This window comes from Lissotriton vulgaris, chromosome 6 (genome assembly GCF_964263255.1).
Source record: "Lissotriton vulgaris chromosome 6, aLisVul1.2, whole genome shotgun sequence".
Lineage (NCBI taxonomy): Eukaryota > Metazoa > Chordata > Amphibia > Caudata > Salamandridae > Lissotriton > Lissotriton vulgaris.
This window is the reverse complement of record NC_141694.1, coordinates 1,556,887,293-1,556,908,969: the sequence shown is the minus strand read 5'-3', so window position 1 is coordinate 1,556,908,969 and position 21,677 is coordinate 1,556,887,293. Positions and strand designations below refer to the sequence as shown.

Genomic DNA, 21,677 nt, shown 5'->3' with positions numbered 1-21,677 from the left:
GCGTCTGCCTCTCGTGAGTGTAATTCATACTCTTGGTCACCAGCGCTTAGGAGTACACGCTGTTGGCAACAGTCTAGCTGACGAGCCAGTGAAGACAGCAGTAGCGACATATTTAGTTGCAGCAGTTACAAGGTCCAAAAGCAAGATTGATGATGACATATTGGCAGCTATTGCTGCTACAGAGAAGGGTGATATTTACCCTAGGGGTTTCCCTTCTAAATACTCTTATAATTTAAGTCCTGATAAAGTTCCCTATGTGAGAATGAATGACATTAGTGACAGGTTGATTCCCAACGCGGACCGCAGGTTATCCTTCATAACAGCCCCTCACGAAGGCATGGCCTCGGCTCATGCCGGCGTTTCAGCGACTGTCTCTATCTTACAGCAGCTTTATTGGTGGCGTGGATTGTATAAATAAACTTGTGACTATGGGCCCGATGTAGGTCGGTCGGTAACGGCCGAAAATCGGTATTTTCGGCCGTTACTGACCGGTATACAAGAATTGGCATGTAGGGGCACAATTTTACAGAATCAGTAAATTTACCAATTCGGTAAATTTACCGATTCGGTAAAATACCGAATCAGTATTTTTACTGATTCGGTAAATCTCAGATGTAGGTGGGACTCTTCTGAGTCCCAAAGGCCCTACAAAATCGGTATTTTACCACACAATCCTATTGTGTGGTAAAATACCGAATTCAGGTGTGCATGCACACCTAGCCATGTGACAGACAGACATGCCCTTAGGGCATGTCTGTGTGCCACATGGCGCACATGCCTATTTGTGGGGTGCCAGAGGGTGTCAAAGTGACACCCCCTGCACCCTTGCAAAATTCGGTATTTACCGATTCTGTATTTACAGAATCGGTAAATACCGATTGTTACAGATTCGTTATTTCCACATCTGGAAATACCTACATATCCACCCTTTAGATTTACCGATTTTTAATTACCGAATCGGTAAAATTCGGTAATTAAAAATCGGTAAATCTAATTTACCTACATCTGGCCCTATGTCCTTTCTTGTGATATGTCAGCAGATTAAACCTTCGACTGCTGCAAGGCCGCCACAAACTCAGCTGTACATATCTAATAGACCACTTGGTTGTGTTTATTTAGATCACTGCAGTCCTTTTTCTTCTGATACTGCTAATAAGTATATCTTCATGCACACGTTTTATATGTGTTTGACCACAAAGGTGTGCGAATGCTCGAACTGTCATCTGGGATTTGTGTGTCTTTGTGGGAATTGTTTCATGTGGCACCTTCCATTCTGACCAGGGTCCAGCATTCGCCTCTAAGGAGTACAAGGAAGCCATGGGATCTTTGGAGGTGCAGGTCAAATTTTCATCTCTATACCGGCCTGAGGGCAATTCTGTTGTAGAGCAAATGAACCGTGACTTAGAACAATCTTTGACAGCTAGGGTTGTAGGTACTGGCAGGAACTGGTTTGCCCATCTGTATAGCGTACAACGTCCACTAAATAATCTCCCTAGAAGAAGGGCGGACCCTATACGAAATGCTCTTTGGCATAGACATTTTTGTTGCGGACCTTGATGGTCTAGACAGGGCGGCGACAGCCGTACCCCCTTGATGTAGATAATCATTCTGCTGTGTTACAGAACCTACAAGAGACTCGAGATAGTCTTGCAAAGGAACACTTGCCCTCCACATCTGGAGCTGAAGCGGCTATACAGATTCTGGTAGTTGGCTGACTACCCCGAGTCGGCGACCTGGTCCGTGAGAAGGTGGAGAACAAGGAGTTCGGCCCCTCTAATCGTGCACCAGTTCCAGTGCTTGGCGTGCAGGGCATAAGAACAGTCATTTTACCACCACTTCCTGGTCGCAAAGAAAACAGGTACATCTCCATTGACAATGTCAAACTACGACGAGTGGCTGAATTTTCTTAGTATGACTCCTGCGGTATCATGTACAGCGATGCTGAGAAATTCTGTTTTGGCCTCGGCTAACACCAATGGGCCTGACATTGCCATTGAGATGTCCACAGTTACAAATCTGTTATTAAATCCGCAGGCTGGCGATTCACATGAAGATACTGAGTACACCTATCCCACAGATGTGTCAGTGCCTGGTGTGCCGAGAAGTCCAATTGACCAGTCACGTTTTTCATTTGACTCTGACTCCATATTATCGAGTGTACCATTCAGTTTTTCTATTTTTGTTACTTGGTTTAAGACATTTTTTAGTTCCACCTTGGACTTACATCTGGTTGGTTCTCATCTCCATTTTCTTGTTCATGTCGATTGGATTTGTGATGTTATTTTTTCGTCTAGTAAATGGACAATATATAACTGATCGATCAACAATTAGGTTAATTGATGGAACTTTGGCCCCACACTCCTCATCACACATCATGAAAAAAGAGTCTAGACTTTTGTCAACATCACTGCCTGGCCTGTGTTAGATGGGATTGAATGGGATGCGATAAAATTTCAAATTCATGGACCCACAAAGGTGGTTAATGTTCCACATGTACTTCGTGTTTCAATGGGTGATGTTGTGAAACAAAACATACGCTCTGATGATTGGGATGTTCAAGCCATTGAAGCTCTTTTTTCTGATTTGAAATATTATGCTGCTTTTGATGCTAAGGGTTTATTTTTAGACTCCGCAAACTACGCCGACTTGTTTTGCTACCAATACTATGGCCATCATTTTCTGCATAAGGCTAATACATTTAGAAATGTGGTTAATTACACCCAATGGGAATATTGTCCTACTCCTGTAGAAGGCAACTCCATTATCGTTTTGAAAAAATTCACATACTTCACGGACTTTGATCGGTCTAATCCGAGCTCCTTTTATTTCAAATTAAATTCTAAATCAAATTCTAAAGTGAGGCTTACTCACACAAAATTTCTGTATCCCAAATCCTTTATGGATCAGTTAGCTGTGGGTGGCTACGAACTATAAAAAGATAAAATAGATCTTAAGTCTGTTTGGGTTTCTAAACCTTGGCAGGTGCAGGCCACTGAAGCTTTGCGCCGTGCATGTCTTATTCTGGGCCACATGTCGTTTTTGAATAGTACGATTTCACAAACAACATGTCTTGGTTTGGCCACTTCAAAACACATGAATACCCTTAAAATTCCTAATCTGTATGCTTACCCTAATTGGAACAATCATACTGATATGTCCCTTGATGAATTGCAATCATTAATTTTGAACACCTCTTTTAACATTTTGTCCCTGGACCCTGAAGGCAGGCTGTTCTGGCAAACAAGTTCTGATTCTTGTCAACAACACATTCTGGGTCTAGCCGCTGGCTTCACACAGGACAGAATTGATCCCCATTTCGAAAATTCCCATTCAGTTACTACCCATTCAGTGGGGTAATTATGTCAAAATTGGCTGAAACATTCCTCCCTAGCGTCTGTTAAACATCATTTATCTTTATTAAATGACGATGTTGACTTAGCTAATTTTGTTAAAGGTCCTGTGGGTGGCAGATCCAAGAGGTATATATATGATATTTACATTTAAGTTTGGAAACTGCCACAAGTTGAGGCTGCTTCCTGTTTAAGAGCAATAGACCAGGTACGTTTGGAAAAAGTGCTTGCTGTCATTGATAATAGTATCAACACACTCTCCTCCAGGATTTACACCTTCAATAACATTGATTCATCTGTTGTGGATATTGTGCAAGATGAAGTGTCTGTTTTGTACCATGGTCAAAATCAATTGTGTTCCATAATGCAGTTTGCTTGGTCTTTGCAAATTCTAAAATCTGTGAAAGTGCCTTGGGAACACATAAATACTTTGTCTTAGTTTTTACCTTTTAATTTAACAGAAAAGCAACAGTTCATGTCCATAAAGGATGCAACATATTCTCTATTCCATATTGAAAAAATACAACTGTTACCATTTTCTGTGGCCGAATCGAATTCAGCTGTGTGGCTCATCCATGGTTTAATAACATTACCTTTTCCTCTGTTTAAGTTTAGTTCATGTATGAAAACACTATGCCCTGGGTAGATATGAACCACTTGGTACCGCTTTTCTCCGTGAGGTTTGGTCTCTGCCCTCTCGAACAGATGTCTGAGAGATGGCAAAGAGGTTTTCGTAAAGGGGGAAGAGTGCACTTCCACACCTGATCACTCACTCATGTGCAAGAATGTACAATTGCACGGCGCCTGTAACGTTCAGGCTCCGAGTTTAGCTTGCATTTTGAAGAGGATTCCAGGGCCAGTTATCATACCAACATTCACACTATTACCTAAAAGTAGCTATTTACTTTTAAATAATGAAGCTTGCTGGGGAATGTTGGCTGGAATTCCGTACATTGTCACTGTCTCACAGCGCCTAGTTTGCTGTAAAAATGTGCTTTTCCCGCCCCCACAGGGGAGGCTTGATATCTCCATTTGGCCTTCCATTCCGACCCTGAAAGCAGAGTTCAACAAGTTAAACAGAATAAGGGCTTTATTGTCCCAAAAGGAAGTCCCTCTTCTTCTCGTGAATCATTTGTCCTTCATGTTGCTAACATGCGTACTGAGGTTCACGCACTTTTAAATACGGATCTCCCACTTAATTTTGGCACTTTGATCCACACTATCTTCAATGCCTCTACCACTACAGGCTTGGCCCATTTTTTTAAAACTGTTATCTCCAGCCTTGTGACCTCAATTTAAACTATATTTGGTGTGATACCGGCATTTTTTCATTCTATTTTTTCCAGTATCTTTGGCGGTTTCCATCTAATTCTCGCCTTGGCTGCCGGTGTGCTGCTGTAGATTTGTTTGCTCCGAAATGGCTGCACTATCTGTGTCAAGAGACAGCCGACCCCGGCTAACCGTGCTTCATGATCGAATGCTTGAAAACTATGGAGTACTTCCATTTGCCAGATTGATCGTGGCATACGGATTATCCTTTCGCTTTTCATATTTTACTTGCGTTCAGCCAGTGTTCCATTGCCTGGATTACCAATTTGAATGCGCATTAGAACTCTGTCTCTCTAATACAGTGTCTCCTGCTCCAGATTTTGATCTAATGAGGCCCTTAGTGGCTCATGAGTTAGCCTGTTCTGGACTTGGGATTATGGCCTGCGCGGCGGACCACGGAGTTTTGGCAAATTGGGACATATGTGCGGCTGCGCATGACTTCCTGGAAGGGAGTTATCTCAAAGAAAAAGAAGTTACCCTATGAATATGCTAGAGGCTCCTACTATTGAAGAACATGTATGTTCATTTCCATTGCTAAATTGGATGGCAGAACTCTTTGCTAATAATAACAATGACTGCCTTTTGGAGGTTTTTGCGACATACTGTGCATACATGCTGATGGATTAAATTGGCAGCGGTCCAACATGCGATGCCTACAGTACTAAAGCTTCTTTTCTTCTTCCCATGGTTATTTTTTTTTTCCACTTGCATTTTTTCTTTTAAAGACATTCTTTTATTTGTTGTCCCTCTCATCTCCTTGTGACCCCTTTGACAAAACTCAACCTATTTCAGTCTCACACGGACTTTAACTCGGCGTTCTTATTATGTTTCCTTTTGTTCGTTGGCCCGATCAGGGGAGGGTGTAGTGAAGATACGGTTCTGCTTGCACACACTGATATGTTAGCATAAGTGAATTAGTTGCTCAAACGCCATTTTGCCACTTATGCACACAACACTACATGCCTCCGTTCTTATAAAAACAAACTGTTTGCTTTCCTTCATATGAGAACGGTTTGTTTTTCACATGTCTAGACTTACACTGTGACCTCAAGTCTGCACAGAGTGTTGAAGGTTAAATAACAATGTATGCTGTTGATGCAGGTTGATCAGCCCACGCTCTAGACACAACACTCACACAGCTGCTCATTTCTGAAACTCGGGAGCTTTTAATATTGCATTGCATGCATGAGACGGGCACTTTGGAGAAAACCTTTCCATAGACAAAGAGCTGTGCTGATCTGGGATGTTATTCATTTCACCTGATTTTGGAGGTATGAGGTTCACTGTTTTAACCTAGAGATCTTCTATTACTAAAATACCTAGCTCTTGCCAAGGGGAGGGTGGTACACAAGGCACTATAGACCTTGTTCCACTATCATTATAATATGATCCCTACTTTTGTATTTTATGGAATTGTAACAATGCGGATTGTATTGATTTTATGCATCTTTTTACTTATGTTAGCAAAGATACTGCATCTTAGAGCACGTAGTTAAAATAAACATTTTAAACTACACTGTGTCTCTAATTACTCATGTTGTGAACATTTAGGAGAATAAAAACAAAAGTGTTCTTGATTCCCACTATTCCTAAGAGGTTCCTAAGTCGCTTGTTCTGGGTTGTCTAATCATTGGTAGCTTCGCTGTAGTAAGGAGAACAAATGAGACACTGATGCTAGTCGGATTGAGGTTCTGGGCACTGAGGTGGGTTTTTGGTACACTACAATACGCCGAGGTCCTGGTTTCCTGCACATAGTTCTGTGCATGAGCAGAATCCCAGCAACAAAAATATTCATGTGGATCCCCTCCGATGCCAGGAAAATGGTCACTCACCCTCATCAACAGTAGACAGGATTATGGCAACGCTCATTGGCCGAACTTCTGTGCCCTACAGTTTTTGATGCAGGGAGTATTGAAGGTGTGTTTCGCTTGAAGTGAAGCTTTCTGTTTCATTATGTGTTCCTCCCATACCATTAAAACCTTGTGCTTTGAGAAAGATTCACCTCGACCATGCCTAAGTAATCCTAATTGCCCCAGACTGGTCGTGAAAGGTGTGGTACACAGACTTTGTTCACTTCTCCCTGTGCCCTCTGCTCTGTCTCCATCACAGGGTTGACCTCCGCTCACAGTCTCAGGGGCAACCTCTGCACCCCATCCTCTAGAGCCTCCACCTGCATGCTTGGAAGTTGAGTGGTACAACTAGAGTTCTTTTTCCCTGCCCCCTTAAGTGGTGGATGATATCCTATGCTTACAAAGGCAATACAACAAAAGTCTGTTCAGGCAGATTAGACACATTGTGTATAGACAACTTCTATGGTTCTCCTCTGGACTTTTGTTATATTATCTTATTGGTGGATTTATAGAGCACACATACACCAAAGGGCTCTGCTAAGGGCTACTTATCAACTTCATCAGCCTCTCTGTTTTTCCTGACCAGCAATCCCTTTATAAATCCCCCATTGTTAAGGGTTTCTTGACAAGATTACCCCAACTCCCTTTATTATGCTCCAATGGAACCTTAACCGTACTCTCATATTTCTTATATGTGTCCGATTGGAACTGTTGCACAGTTGCCCTTTTATGGCTCCTTACTTTTAAGACTATCTTCCTGCCTGCTCAGCTAGACCTGTTTGCGAATTACAAACCCTATCTGTAAAATACTCATTTGCTTCTTTCTTTCAAGGTAAGCTGGTGTTAAGAACTAGGGCCCTTTCCAAAAATCCCATAGGTGTGCTACTGCACAAGACCACCAAGTCTCAATTGAAGACACTGAAGGCAAAAATATCTGTGGTCATGAGAGGTGCCCTTTGAAGGATGCAACAGCGCTCACCGACCAAAGTGGCATGCTTCGACATTGGGCTGTGTTCCTCACTGGATTTGTTCTGCAGTAAGCAGTGGGCCTGACACGGGGGCTTAATAACTGAGATCCTTTTCCGTATTTCCTGTCTGGTATTGGCCACAGCAAAGCCCTTACGGCTAGAGCCGTCGGCCTCGAAGCTGGGGAACCGGGTTCGAGGCTCGGCAACGAAGCTCAACATACTGCGATTCTGAGCAAATCACTTAGGGCCAGATGTATGAACACATTTTCCCGTAGACACAGAATGGGTAAAACTGTTTGATACATCTGGCCCTTAATCTCCCCGTACCGAACAATAAAAATGAATGTGTCCATCTGGAACGAAACTGGTGCTCATGTGAAGCGCTCTGATACCTGATATCTTCAGGTCTAGTTTGCACTATATAAAACTCTTTAAAAATAAAAAGGATGATTCCCTTTATTAAGGATTGTGAGGAAAATGGTAGATAGAGTGGTAAGGCAGTTAAAATTGTCTATGGGCAATCTCTGCTCAATAATCTTATATTCCTGGAGTATGTCAGTGCCAAGATTAAAACATAATTGTGAACCAAATGGGCATAGTAATGAACTCGTGGTTTCACCAATTTGTCTACTTATTTCACACCATGGAAGCCCAGCAACGGTCAAAGGCACTTCAGTACACGAGAAAAGAAAACCTAACGGTTAGGTTTCAGTACTAAAAATAAGGGAAAGTAAGTGCCTTTGTGTAAGGAAATGCCTCTTTATGCATGATCATCCCCCAAGTTTTTCGACTGATGCAGATGATTTTTTTACTCTAAGTGCACTGAGTTCTGTCAAACAGGCCACCGTGCCAGTGCTCTGACCCTTTCAAAGGTACATGTCTAATTAGCTCACCCACAATAAGCATAGGTTAACTTACTTTTAAGCCCCTAATGTATGGTGCCAGTTGTACCCAGGTTTGGTAAGTTAGAGTCCCTTATGGACTGCAGTACTTCTTGTGCCACTACTCAAATCATGACTCGTAGCCCGCCGCAGTCGGCTGGCAGAGCAGTTTTAAATGTCTAACTCGACTTTTTCATTTAAAATAATATAATGGCAAAGCCCAAACCTTCCTTTTTAATATTATGCCACCCCTATGGCAGGCCTAAAGGAGGAGTTCACACTGATAGCAGCCAATGATCCATGACCTCTGGCACTTCTTCAGCCACACTTTCTCCATTTGTCTGTGATTGTGTCATTCACATTTTTCTCTGATCAAGCTCATTTCAGCAATTGTCTGACTTCACTATGAGCTACAGCATGAAGCTCTTTCACAAGGAGCACAAAGTAGTTCTGTTCAGTTCCAGGGAGTATTATGGTAATGTGTGCTTTTTTGAAACCCAAAAACATTTTTTGCTTTTATTTTTTTTGTGGATTATCGAGCACACCCGGCAGCTTCCAGAACAATATAGTTTTCCAGAAACCATGACCAAACAAGAATTGCCAAAAAGCAGGAGAAAAATACCTGGCCTATTGGCTTTGCCAATGCTTGTTAAACTTGTAACTTAAAATTTGTCTACACAAGCAGCATTTCTCTATTGTCCTAAACCGAAGCTAGCACTTATTAAATGTAATAAGATATGCCACTGTTAGTCTAAAGGAGATATAACCTTGGAACAGTGAGAAAATAACTTAAGGGGGCTTTCTCTCTCAGGAGGTACAAAACTTAAATGCACATGTTCTACTCTTTAACTACTCTTCAAATACAGTCCACCCTGATCTCTAAGCCTTTAGATTCTACCTTATGAGTGACTTATGAGTATTAAAAAGGAAGGTTTATGCCTGGCAAACAGTTTATTTTTCCAGATCGAAATGGCAGTTTAAAACGGCACCACAGGCATCAGGGGCAAGCCTGAGACAAATCAAACATTAACTTCCAGTCACAGATCTAAGTTAAAGCCATCGTTTTTTTGCATGTTGCATCATTCCGGTTTAGACCTAGCCATATGCAACCAGTCTTATTTATTTAAATTTATATGAGCGCAACAGCTACCCAATAAGGGTTTCCCGGCGCTATCAAGGAGCAGCAGAGTAAGAACAGTCTATTGGCCAAATAGCCAGGTTTTAAGTGACTTTCGGTACAGGCGAAGGTTGGATTGCATGCGAAGAGAAAGAGCATTCCGTAATACAGGGCCCAGATAAAAAAAGGACCGACCGCCCACGCGGGAAAGTCTGATCTTGGGGACTTGGAATTTAACTTGTGTGGCAGACCAAAGAGTGCGGGACGGTGCATAGGGGGAGGCTAGATGTTTGAGATAGCGGGGGGCTCTATTCTGCCTAATACAAAACATATAGGTTAGAGCCTTAAACCTAGTACATTTTTCAACTGAGAGCCAATGTAGCTTATTCAGAAAACTGGAGGCTGAGGAGAATCTGGGGGCCTGGCACAGTAATCTTGCAGCCGAGTTTTGCACGTGCTGCAACTTGAGCGTGACATCTTTATTAACTCCCAGATAGAGGATGTTACCGTAGTCCAGCCTCGAGGTGACAAGGGCCTGGACTACGGTTCTCTGGGTCGGCGCAGGCAGCATCTATACGATCTTCCTCAACCCTCTCAAGATGGTAAAGCAGGTAGCCGCAACCTTGACCCTGCTCCCCATGCGAACTATCCAGCCTGCACTGCTGGGCCAGGTCCTCCCTGGACCAGAAACAAGAATCCTGGGACCGGTTTTGGAGTATCACCCCATATCAGCCAGGCTAGCTTGAATTTGGTGGCATAGCGAGCACGGGACCCAAGTATTGTATTGTATTGTAATTACATTTATATAGCGCTTACTACCCCTGATGAGGCGTCAAATCGCTTTTTTTCGGCGAGCAGCACGCTACTCCAGGACCCATAGAGGATTAGTGTTGAATTAATATAGTGAAACATGCAAGTACATTTTAAGTGGTGGATAGGTTACTCAGTTATTTGGATTTGGAAAGATAGCAGAAGGATAGAGGAGGACAAAGGTTTGTACTTGTATAGTGCTTGTTGCCGCATGCTATTCAGGAAGCCTACAAAGGATTAGTGGTGAATTAATATGGTGAAATATGAAGTTATTTCAGTAGTGGAGTGAGAAGGATAGCGGAGGGATAAAAGGGGAAGAAAGATTTGCATTCTTATAGCACTTGTTACCTCTGATGGGTGTTGAATCGCTTTTCTGGCGAGTAGCACGCCACTCCGGAACCCATAAAGGATTACTGTTGAAAATTAGTATAGTAAAAAAAATGAAGTAATTTGAGTATTATACTTGTAATGAAAACACTTGATGTACAGTACGACATTTTAACTTTTGCAGTATCTTTATCCCAGTTTTGCTAGTTTTCTTTTTAACGGAATTTTTTTTTACTGAAATATTTTTGTATTAGGAGTTTTTATAATGCTTTTATGGTTGTTTTTCTTACACCTGAATAAATCTTGTTCTGTTTCTGATTCTGAGTAGTGGATATTTTATTCAGTTATTTGGGTACCACATTGGTATAGTTTATTATGGAATTTGAGAAGTGAACATGTTAGTCTGTTAATTTCGATTGAAAAGGATAGTGGAGGGATAAAAGAGTGAAAGATATTTTTTATTTTTTTTTTATTTTTTTTAGGTCTTAGCTATAGGAGGAGGCTTTTTGATGAGTAAAAAGGAGTTTTGAAGGGGAGGACTCAGAGGAAAGAGTTTAGAAAGGTTTGTTTTAGGGGATCGGTATAGTAAAAGAGGTGTCAGATGATGCAAGGAAGGGTAGAGTAGGAGAGAGTCTAGAAAGGGTTATTTTGGCAATCATAGTAGTGGTTTGGGATAAATGAGAGAGTGGGTGTAGAGGATATATTGATAGATGTATAGGATGACAGATAGGGTAGTGCATTGGAAGGAGTAGTATAAGAAGTTTGAGATGAGTCAGAATGTTGGGCTAGAAGATATATTGAGCTAAGTATAGGCTGAGAAATAGGGTAGTGCATTGGAAATGCTAAATTAGAAGAAAGTGATAGATATATAGATCCATAATTACATTGAAAATATATAGATACATAAAGGAGGTAAGTATATGTAGATTAAAGATATTGATAGAGGCACAGGATGAGAAATAGGGTAGTGCATTGGATAAGCTTTTTCAGGAGAAAAGTAACAGACATGCAGATCCAAGTACATGGAAGGTACATAGATGCACAATGGAAGTATGTACAAGTAGACCAAAGATGATTTTTATTTATTTGTTATTATTATTTTTTCTCTCAACAACATAATTATTTTACATGTTTATACAAAGTAATACCCAAAGATAGGTACATTTCTATATTGAAAAAAATGCTTGTCTACAGAGGGATATGCTGTAAATTTCTGTTTGCATATGGTGCTTATGTGGGGAAGAGCCAAATCTTGAGTAGTTTTCTGAAGATAAGGTGGTTGTCGGTGGACCTTACGTTGGGGTATAAAGAGTTCCATAGTTTGGCTGCTTGAACAGAGAAGGATGTGCCACCCATGGTTTTTTTCTTGTATGGTGGGATTTTGAGGTGAGATTCTCCGTTAGAGCGGAAGTTCCTTTGTTGAATGTGTTTGATGATTTTATTCCTGATGAAGAGTGGTCCCATTCCATGTATTGCTTTGTGGGTGATACAAAGCAGCTTGAACATGGATCTTCTGGCAACCGGTAACCAATGCAGGGCTTTCAAGGCAGGGGAGATGTGGTCTCGCGGTTTGATATGCAAGAGTAGTCTGGCAGCTGAGTTCTGAATCTGTTGTAGTCTTTTCATGGTCGTTAAAGGTGATCCGTGGTAGAGGCTATTGGCGTAATCGAGTTTGGACAGAACTCCATTGATTTAAAAAAATAAATACAATTTTGCACATTCTGTCACTCCAGTTTAGACTTAGCCATATGCAAATTAGTCTTGACCCTCTAGCCTGGCTGATGAGGGGTGGTACCCCAAAACCAGTCCTAGGATGCTTGTTTCTGGTCCAGGGAGGACCTGGCTTGGCAGTTTGGGCTGGACTGTTCCCATGAGGGGCAGAGTCGGGACTGATTTACATATTGCGGAGTCTAACGCATGTTAAACAAAATAGCAATGAATTTAACCCAGATCTCAGGGTGAACATTAGATTTGTTCTGCATACTGTTCCTCATTTGCTTCTCTTTTGATTTTAGTCGGTGTCACAATGAGTGCTGTTGCCTACTAGTAGTATTTAATTTACAGTGCCTAATTATATGTTGTACCATATTTTAGGGACTTACAAGTAAATTAAATGGCCCAATCAAGAGTATACCAATTGTTATACCATGTTTCGGGAGAAATCCCAAGCATTTTATCACTGGTTAGCTATTGAAATATGTGTATCTTTATTTGGAATAGTTTGTGCGGTGTTGTCCAATGTATGTTCTAAAAAATCTTTGCCAAAAAACAGAACAAGATGATAAACGTTTTTTGAGAAAAAAAGAAATGAAATAAAATATCTTTTTGTTAATTGATTGAGTATTTGAAATTTTCTTGGTGCTCACACTTTGTAATTGAATTAATGTAGGTAAAATAAGATTTTAGGTCGTGAGGGAGAATTCTTTTCTTTGGTGTTTGTATTTCCCTTCTTCTCCCTGACCTTGTATGCCTTTTCAGAGGGGGTCCCCTACATATTGCGTAGCTGGGATAAAGTGCACAGAGTCCTAAAATCCAACAAAAACAGGTAAGGCAAGGGAAAGTAAAAATCTGTGGTGACCCTGCCAAGAGTGCAAGTTTCAACAATGCTGATGAGAATTCTTTCACATCTCTGGAACTACATTTTGTGTGATTTTGCTCGAACAGTTGGCACAGAGTGGATGGCAAGATGCCATTTTCGATTATAGCTGCCATTTCGATGTCAAAACAAAGTGGCCGGATGATTTTTCTCATTCCGTGGGATTTGTATGTCAAAAATGTTTTTTGCATATGCTTTCTAAGTCTATCCTCATTACATTTCAGTGGTCTCTACAATGCTTTTTATGTATAACTTATTGCCTCGATCAGCGTGCATTATCCTGATTTAAAGGGAACATTTTGATGGTGTTAAATAGTAATGCCTATTATTCATAAACATCTTATGTGCATGAATCTGATTGTAGCTTTTCAATGTTTTCAGAGTAAATGCTTTCATAGAAGAAGAAGTGCAACGGCGACTTCAGAATCTTCACCATCCGTATGATGATAGTACCAGCCTATCTACGGCCCACTTCACACAGTCACTAAAGGTGAGAAAGAATCTATTTGTACTTGAAGTAGTATTGGTAAACATGTGTTTTGTCTTGGGCACCACGGGCATTTCCTAGTCTGTGTTACATCAGCAGACAGATTTTGGCCAGTTATTAGAAATGTTTGTGTGAAAAAATTATTGTTTTGCTTGGAAAGGGAAAGTGATCATGGTGAGTAAAAGTGAAGAAAGCTAGACGGTTTGATAATACTGACTCCTTGTTTTATGGTGTAAGAAATTGGCATACCGTTACCTGCTTGCTACTCGAGCCAGAACCACAATCCTTGTCAGGGTTGGGCACCGGAGTAAGGACCGGACGTATCCGGTAGCGGTGAAAAGACTTATGGGCATTCACTGCGGAGAATCGCGATCCATTGACGCATACCAGATTCTCCTTTTACACATGGTTGCAGGTATATGTTATGGAAGCAACCAAATGGTTTGATGTGAACCTACCATGAGATATTGAATTGGAACCCCAACAGCCCTGAAGAAGTTGCCCGAAATTCTTCATTGGCAACGAAACATGTCAGCGTAGATCAATTGATTATGGTTTGAAGGAAACCATTTTTAATCTGGGAAGCTAGCAGCACCAAATAAAGTTAGTTTTAGCTAGGTAGCTTCACCAAGTTTTAGTGGTGAGGATTGCTTGTTTAGATCCTCATGGGGTCCATTGGTTAGACTTTTTATTAGCATGTTATCACTTCTAAGTTTTTACAGTTTTGGTTTCATGGTCTTGAGTTTTGGTTATTACGACACACACACGTTTCTTTATTTTCTACGGAAAGGGGGTAACCGATGATAACTGGACTTGCTGACGAGTACCAGCTAGCAGTCCCCTTGGTGTTACGACCGTGAGGTGCCTCCTTTCCGAAACAACACTTTTTTCATGCACATTAGGTGGATTATGATGGTATAGATATTTTTTTAGAATTTTAACACACCACAGCTGAGGGACCTAGTTATGTATGGGAGTGAGTTATAAAGTACAGGTGACCGCTCCATGGCTGGATACACAGAGTTAGGTGTAATACTGATTGATCAGGCCCTTTGTTGATTTATATTACGTAGAGTGGGGGGCTGCCTGGTCTCTTCTTCCCCCCTGTAGCTCCTATTGTGTGAAGGGTGAGGCACAAGCACAATCTTAGTTAACCACAGACATCACACCGTCCTAATTACAGTTCGCAGCTTTGGGAGACAGAGATAAGATCTCAGTACTTGAAGAGGAGCTCATGGAACTACAAGTAAATATTAAAGCTAAGGCAGATAAGCTGATCCATGATATGTGGGAAGCCAGCAAACTTAAGAACTTTGAGTACGGGGAGAAATGTGGTGCACTCTTGGCGTGGAAAGCTAGATCCGACAGGACCAGGAATAACATCAACTCCCTGTCCCAACGGAGTTCGGGAAAATTGTTAACTGACGAAGAAGAGATCAAGGCCGAAGCTAGGGGATTTATGGAAGAGCTATACCAGGAGAATATAAGTGGGGAGCAGAGGAATTGGAGAAGTGGTGGAGCAATAGGGACCTGCCCCAATTGAGCGAAGCAGATAAAAGCACTCTATTGAGTGGCATCACCGAAGGGGAGATTAGGGCGCAGTTAAAAAAGATGAGTAGAAGTAAGCCCCCAGGCCCCGACGGTCGACTAACAGAGGTATATAAGGACAACCTAGAGGAGATTCTTCCCCACCTGCTGTCTCTCTTTAATAACATATATCAGCAAGGGGGAGGTATTCCACCCTCATGGTCAGAGGCTACCATCACCTTAATAGCTAAACCCAATAAGGATCCTATGAAAATAGAGTCCTATAGACCCATTTCCCTTCTTAATTCAGACCTAAAAATATTTTCTGGGATTTTGGCTGGGAGATTAGCGAAAGTTATCAAATCCATTATTCACCCTGACCAGAAGGGCTTTGTGCAAGGGCGGCAGTTAAACGAGTTGACATTCCAGGCTATTGGAGCGATAGATTACGCAGAAGAAAGGGGATTGCCGTTGGCCATCGTGTCAATAGATGCCGCAAAGGCCTTTGATCAGGTTAATTGGCTGTTTCTCTGGGACACTTTCACTAGGTTTGGCTTCCCACTCCCTTTTATCCAAGGTGTTAAAACATTGTATGGGAACCCACGGGCGAAAGTCCTGATTAATGGTACCCTGACTGATTAGTTTATGATTTCAAGGGGGACGAGACGGGGTTGTCCCCTGTCTCCTCTCCTTTTCGATCTTTATATCGAGCCCTTTGTTTCGTTGCTGAGATTGGATCCAACAATCATTCCTTTTAAAATGGGGGGTCTGGAGCTTAAGACTGCATTATACGCAGATGATTTATTGCTATATACCACCAATCCACTGGAGGCCATTCCAAAGTTATTTCAACTAGCTGAGGAATTAGGTGCAGTCTCAGCTTATAGTATCAACAAGAGCAAAACGGACATCATGAGCTGGAACAGTCCTATCCCCATACCAGGAGCCAAAAGTAAGATCAGGTACTTGGGTATTCACCTTACGCAAAAGCTAACTGATGTCCCTAGAATAAGCTGGCAAATAGTGGTTAAAGAAATAAGCAAACTTTTACTCAGATGTGCCCGGCTACCTCTTAGTATATATGGCAGAGTTAACCTAATTAAAATGGTGGTACTACCTAAAGTAACCTTTTTATTTAACAGTATCCCGTTGACTTTCCACAATAAAGATATCTTCAGCCACTAAATCACCCAGAATGGCTTGGAGGAAGCTGAGAAGGGGTTTAAAAATAGGCGGCTTGGCCCTCCCAGACTTGCTCTTATATTTTTACGCGTTTCAGTTAAAGAACTTTAGACTCCTGGCCAATAAGTTGGACTTATCCTCGCACGGCCGTTTGTTTCGGGCGTTGTTATTTGACCTACCCCAGGGCCTTGAGTTTTTCTTGTTCAAATTTGGTGCCCAGAAGTTTTACAAGAAAGTTTGTTTAAAAATCTTATTAACAGCACTTAAGTTGTGGCAAGTAGCCTGTAAAACATGGGGAATTCCCTATTATAATCCTCTAGCCCCAATCTGGGACTCCCCTGGAACACCGGCATGTTTATTAGACCGTCTGTCGCTCCCTCTGAGGGATGCAGATTTTGTAAGATGGGGAGACCTGAGCAACAATCTAGGACTCCTTGATTGGACATCCCTATTTAACATAACAGGGAGGGTCCCTTACAAGGTTTAAATTCTATCAATTATCATCTTGGTGGGGAAGCCAACATTGGGAGCTAGAGGAAGCGGGAAATGACTTTCTGGAACTAGCCAGTAGACAGGAAGGCTGGAAGGGGGAGGTCTCTGCATGGTACATTTTACTAGTGGGGGCAAAGGATCAGCAGGAGGCAGAAATTTCCAAACTCTGGGGTGACTTCCTTGCAGATAGTTCAGTAGGGAAGTTAGAGGTATGGAAAGGTTCATTTATAATATCTCAAAAGACAATAAAGCCTGACAATCTTAGAAGGAACCATCTTTACACAGCACACAGGGTTTATTGGACTCCTTCAAAGTTGACAAAAAACTCTGGAGAATCTAATTACTATCCAAGATGCAAGCTTTTAGCAGCAGATGACTTACATATTTTTGTGGATTGCCCAGAAATCAAAAGCTATTGGCAGCAAGTTTACAGTTTTTTAGAGGACGTACTGTTGAGATCAGTAACCTGCAGTCCAAGATTGATTCTTTTTGGCCTGCCATATGGATATGATATCAGAGACAGTATGGTTCAGTTCATATTTTATGTTATTGTCATTGCAAGGAGGGAGGTGTGCAGAGAATGGAAATCAACGCCCCCCCCCCCCCCCCCCCCCCCCCAGGTTTGCTGACTGTCTTAGGAACATCATGGCTATAAGCAAATCAGATTTGTTGTGCAGCGGAGAGGGCGCTGCTAAGATATGGGCTCCTTAGGAAAAATGGTCGGACAGATAAATGATTGAAAGTCCAATGATTATGCCAGGGGTTTGTGGTCTGGTCCTCCCAAGGGGGCAAGGTTCACCTACATCGATAACAGGAGTTGTACTAGTAGACAGCCTACCTCTGGGTGATCTTATACCGCTATGCATAAAATCCCAGGGCGCATAGTAATGATTTGTGCTAGCGGCTTTGAGAGATCCTATCTAGAGTCATAACATCTGGTGGCATATATAAGGACACAAAAAAAAAAAAAGACATCACACCATCCCAGGAGCTCTGCAACAAGCTCAGTTCCTAATTCTATCTCAAAATCAAGGCCCTCTACGACAAATTCAGCGAGCAGACGTCGGACACTACCCCACCCTCCATCACCACCGACAAAGAGTCGATCATCACCTCCTGGAATCCTGCCCCCGTCGAACACACATAGCGAACCTTGAAGAATATCCACTCGGGATCCCTCACGGACCCCTGCCCACTGCATATCTACCACAGGGCTGCCATCACACTAGAACTAGGATGCACCATCAATGCCTCTTTTAAAACCGGCATCTTCCCCAACGACTGGAAGCGGGCTGAGGTCAAACCTCTCTTCAAGAAGCCCACGGCCGATCTGACAGACCTGAAAAACTACCGGCCCATCTCTCTCCTCCCCTTTGCTGCCAAAGTCACCGAGAGACTTGTAAACACCTAGCTGACCACCTTCATCGAAGGAAACTCCATCCTAGATGCCTCCCAATCCGGATTCCGCAGCAACCACAGCACCGAGACGGTCCTCCTCGCTGCCACGACGACATCCGCATGCTACTAGACCGGGACACACTGCAACCCTCATCCTACTTGACCTCTCTGCAGCCTGCAACACCGTCTCCCATTGCACCCTCCCAGCCAGACTCCACAACGCAGGGATACGGGGGACCGCCCGATCCTGGAACCAATCCTTCTGTAGTAGGGGATCTCTGTGTACAGTCATAATCTAGTGAATAGTCCCGCTCATGTGCGGGGACCCCGGAGCAATCAAAAATAATCTCTTAAGCTGTCTTTTTGTGCAGTCCTGCATAGACACTTTAGAGAGAATTTAAAGACAAATAATGCAGCCTATACCTGCTAGGCTACACTGTCCAGTACTTCAACTAGATATTCCACCGATACCATATTCAGCACAGCCTGCCTAGTTTCCTTCATATAAAAGCTTCCCCTTTTACCAAGAAAGCCTCTGGAATGATAGAGAGGAAGGGGTGGACAGACAAGCCCCATAGGCTGCCATTTTGTGGCTCAAAAAGGGATACCGTGCCTTTAAGAAAACTTTCTAGAACTCTCAGTATCCTAGAATGCACAGCAGGTCCCCTCCACGTCCAGTTCTTTTTTCCGGCTCCTGCTAGCAGGACCCATTGAGCTCTCCCTTTTTAGGGTTTATTTTAATATTTTTTTGCACTTTTAAAGTGCTAGAGTGTGTTCACTCGACGTGTTTTTGTGCCTTCTTTAATTTTTGGTGTTTTTCTGAGCCCTCATTAATCAAATATGCCTGCCTTATTTGATAAATGCCCTGAGTGCTCTAGGAAGAAGGCCAAGTCCGATCCACACGAGGTGTGTATCCTGTTTCTCTTTTCTGCACATGTTCCTGAGCAGTGTGAGATCTGCCAGACTTTCTCCTCCAGGATCCTGAAGGAAAGACAGAAGATCATTCTCCAAGGACTGGAGCAAAGAAGACAGCAAGGTCAAGGTGGGTCTGGGCATTCTGGAACTGCTTTATCTGCCCGTGCTGAGGCCTCTGGGGGGGCTCCCCAGTGAGAAGAAGGCCAGAAAACGCCACCGGTCTCCGTCGACGTCGATAGCCTCAACGTCGGCGTCGAGAGGAATGACCACGGTCTGTTCCCCGTCTCCCCAGGGCTCTGGGTCAAAGCGGCTTCGACGTCGAGGTCGAGTACAGATTCATTGTCGTCGTAGAGACATCGACGTCAAGAGAGGTCCGACCGCGCCGGCGCTCGCCGACGTCGATAGCCTCAACGTCGGCGTCGAGAGGAATGACCACGGTCTGTTCCCTGTCTCCCCAGGGCTCTGGGTCGAGGCGGCTTCGACGTCGAGGTCGACGTCGAGTACAGATTCATTGTCGTCGTAGAGACATCGACGTCGAGAGAGGTCACGACCACGCCGGCGCTCGCTGTCGAGGCGACACCGCTGGTCGACGACGATTCGGCGTTCGACGTCGGAGAAGAGATCGTCGACGTCGAGAAGATCGACATCGAGAAGATCGAAGTCGAGACGTAGAGCTTCGAAGTCACAGCGATCTTCGACGTCGAGAAGGAGAACTCAGACGTCGAGACATAGATCATAGACGTCGAGACGCCGATCGTCGGCGTCGAGAAGGCGTTCATCGATGCCTAAGAGGCGCTCGGAGCCTAAGAGGAAGGCATTGTCCTCCAGGAGACGTTCTGACGACAGAAGCTCCTCCAGATCATCGGGGGCACAGCGGCGACGTCGTTCACCGACAGGGGGCCCGGCCTCTCGGTCTCCCAGTCAGGTCAGGCAAGGAAGAAGAGGAGATTGGAGAAGTCTCCGGGTTCTGTGTACTCTGTGGTATACTCGCCCCCTAAACCGAGTTTGCCTTCACCACTGCCTCCGTTGCCAAAGAATCCGCCCCCTCGGATTCAGACGCCACCTCCACCTCCTCCTCATCATCCTCCTCCTCCGCCGCCTCATGGGCTGCCACCGACTCCGCCTCCGCCACCTCATGGGCGGTCGCCTGCTCCACCGAGGTCGGCCTCGTTGCCACACTTTCCGACTCCGCCTACAGGGCCTCTTCCTCCAAGGCTCCCGGTCAGGCCTGCGGAGTGACCAAGGCCGAGGAGGTCTAGATCCCGCTCCGGACGGAGAGGGAGATCCAGGAGTCGCCGTCGTTCATCTACTAGATCTAGACGGCGCCACAGGAGGGGCAGGTCTAGGTCTCGTACGGATTCGTCCAGCGCCAGGGACTACTCACCTACCCTGTCGGAATCCCCTCGGACGAGGGTGTCACCTGTGGACGACATTATCTCCTTCCAGGATGTGCTGCTGAGATGGGCGAGCAAGCTGGGCATCACGCTTACAGTGCCCATGCCAACGACCTCAGCCATTTTTGAGACCCTTCATAAGAAGCAATTGTCTCGACCTTTGTAGCCGTTAGTGCCGGGATTGGTGGAGCCCACCAGGGAGTTGTTCCTCACTCCGGCGACTACGAAATCAGCCCCCTCCAGGCTACAAAAGAAGTACAGGGCTCCTGACTCAGACCCAGCATTTCTCAGGGTGGATCCAGCTCCAGATTCGGTGATAGTGACAGCGGCGCGGAAACAACATGCAACCACCCCGTCCTCTACAGTGCCTCCAGACAAGGAGAGCAGCTGGATGGATTCAGCAGGCAGGAAGATCTGCAGGACGGCCGCCACCTCCATGAAGGCAGCGAGTGCCTCGGCGTTGTTGGGACGGTACGATCGGGCTCTGTGGGAGTCCCTCCAACAGTTTGCTGACCTCCTTCCCAAGGAGAAGAGGGAGAATGTCATGGAGATCTTGAACGAAGGGCTGCTGGTCTCTAATCAACTGATCAGCGCAGCTGCGGATTCATCGCTCGTGGCAGCCCACGGGTACTGCCATGGAGTCAACCAGAGACGTCATGCCTGGCTGTGGTTTACGTCATTGAAACCTAAGGCCCAACAGAGGGTGGCCAACTTACCCTTTTCATGCGAGATCCTCTTTGGAAAGCACGCTGACAATGAAATGGCCCGGATGAAGGCAGGGGCTGAAACCCTGACGGCTGTCGAGTTGGAGAAGCCCAAGGAACAAAAGAAGACCTACCGCCTGTTCCAGAGACGGTACGGGGCGCAGGGCAGAGGACGAGGAGGCCAGCAAACTGGACAGCAACAACAGCAGCAGTTCCAGAGGAGGTCCTCCCAAAAACGTCAGAAGGGCCGGGGTGGGCAGCAATCTGCCACCGTGACCAAAGGCCCGGCCGGGTCTAGGCCCTCAGCTGTTACTTCCCCCTCATCCGTTACACACTCCGGTGGGGGGAAG

The 21,677-nt window shown here is 44.2% G+C and overlaps 1 protein-coding gene across 3 annotated transcripts in view; it reads left to right on the top strand.

Moving 5' to 3' along the window:
- KIF16B (kinesin family member 16B) overlaps window positions 1–21,677 on the top strand; it is a 1,618,961-nt gene that overhangs the window by 1,134,814 nt on the left and 462,470 nt on the right. For all 3 annotated transcript variants that reach the window (XR_015296683.1, XM_086927730.1, XM_086927729.1), the window contains exon 21: window positions 13,610–13,718. Coding sequence is in view for 2 of the 3 variants with exons in the window: in XM_086927730.1 (XP_086783856.1) it covers window positions 13,610–13,718 (109 nt within the window). In the remaining variant the exon portion in view is untranslated. The remainder of the gene's footprint in view (window positions 1–13,609; window positions 13,719–21,677) is intronic.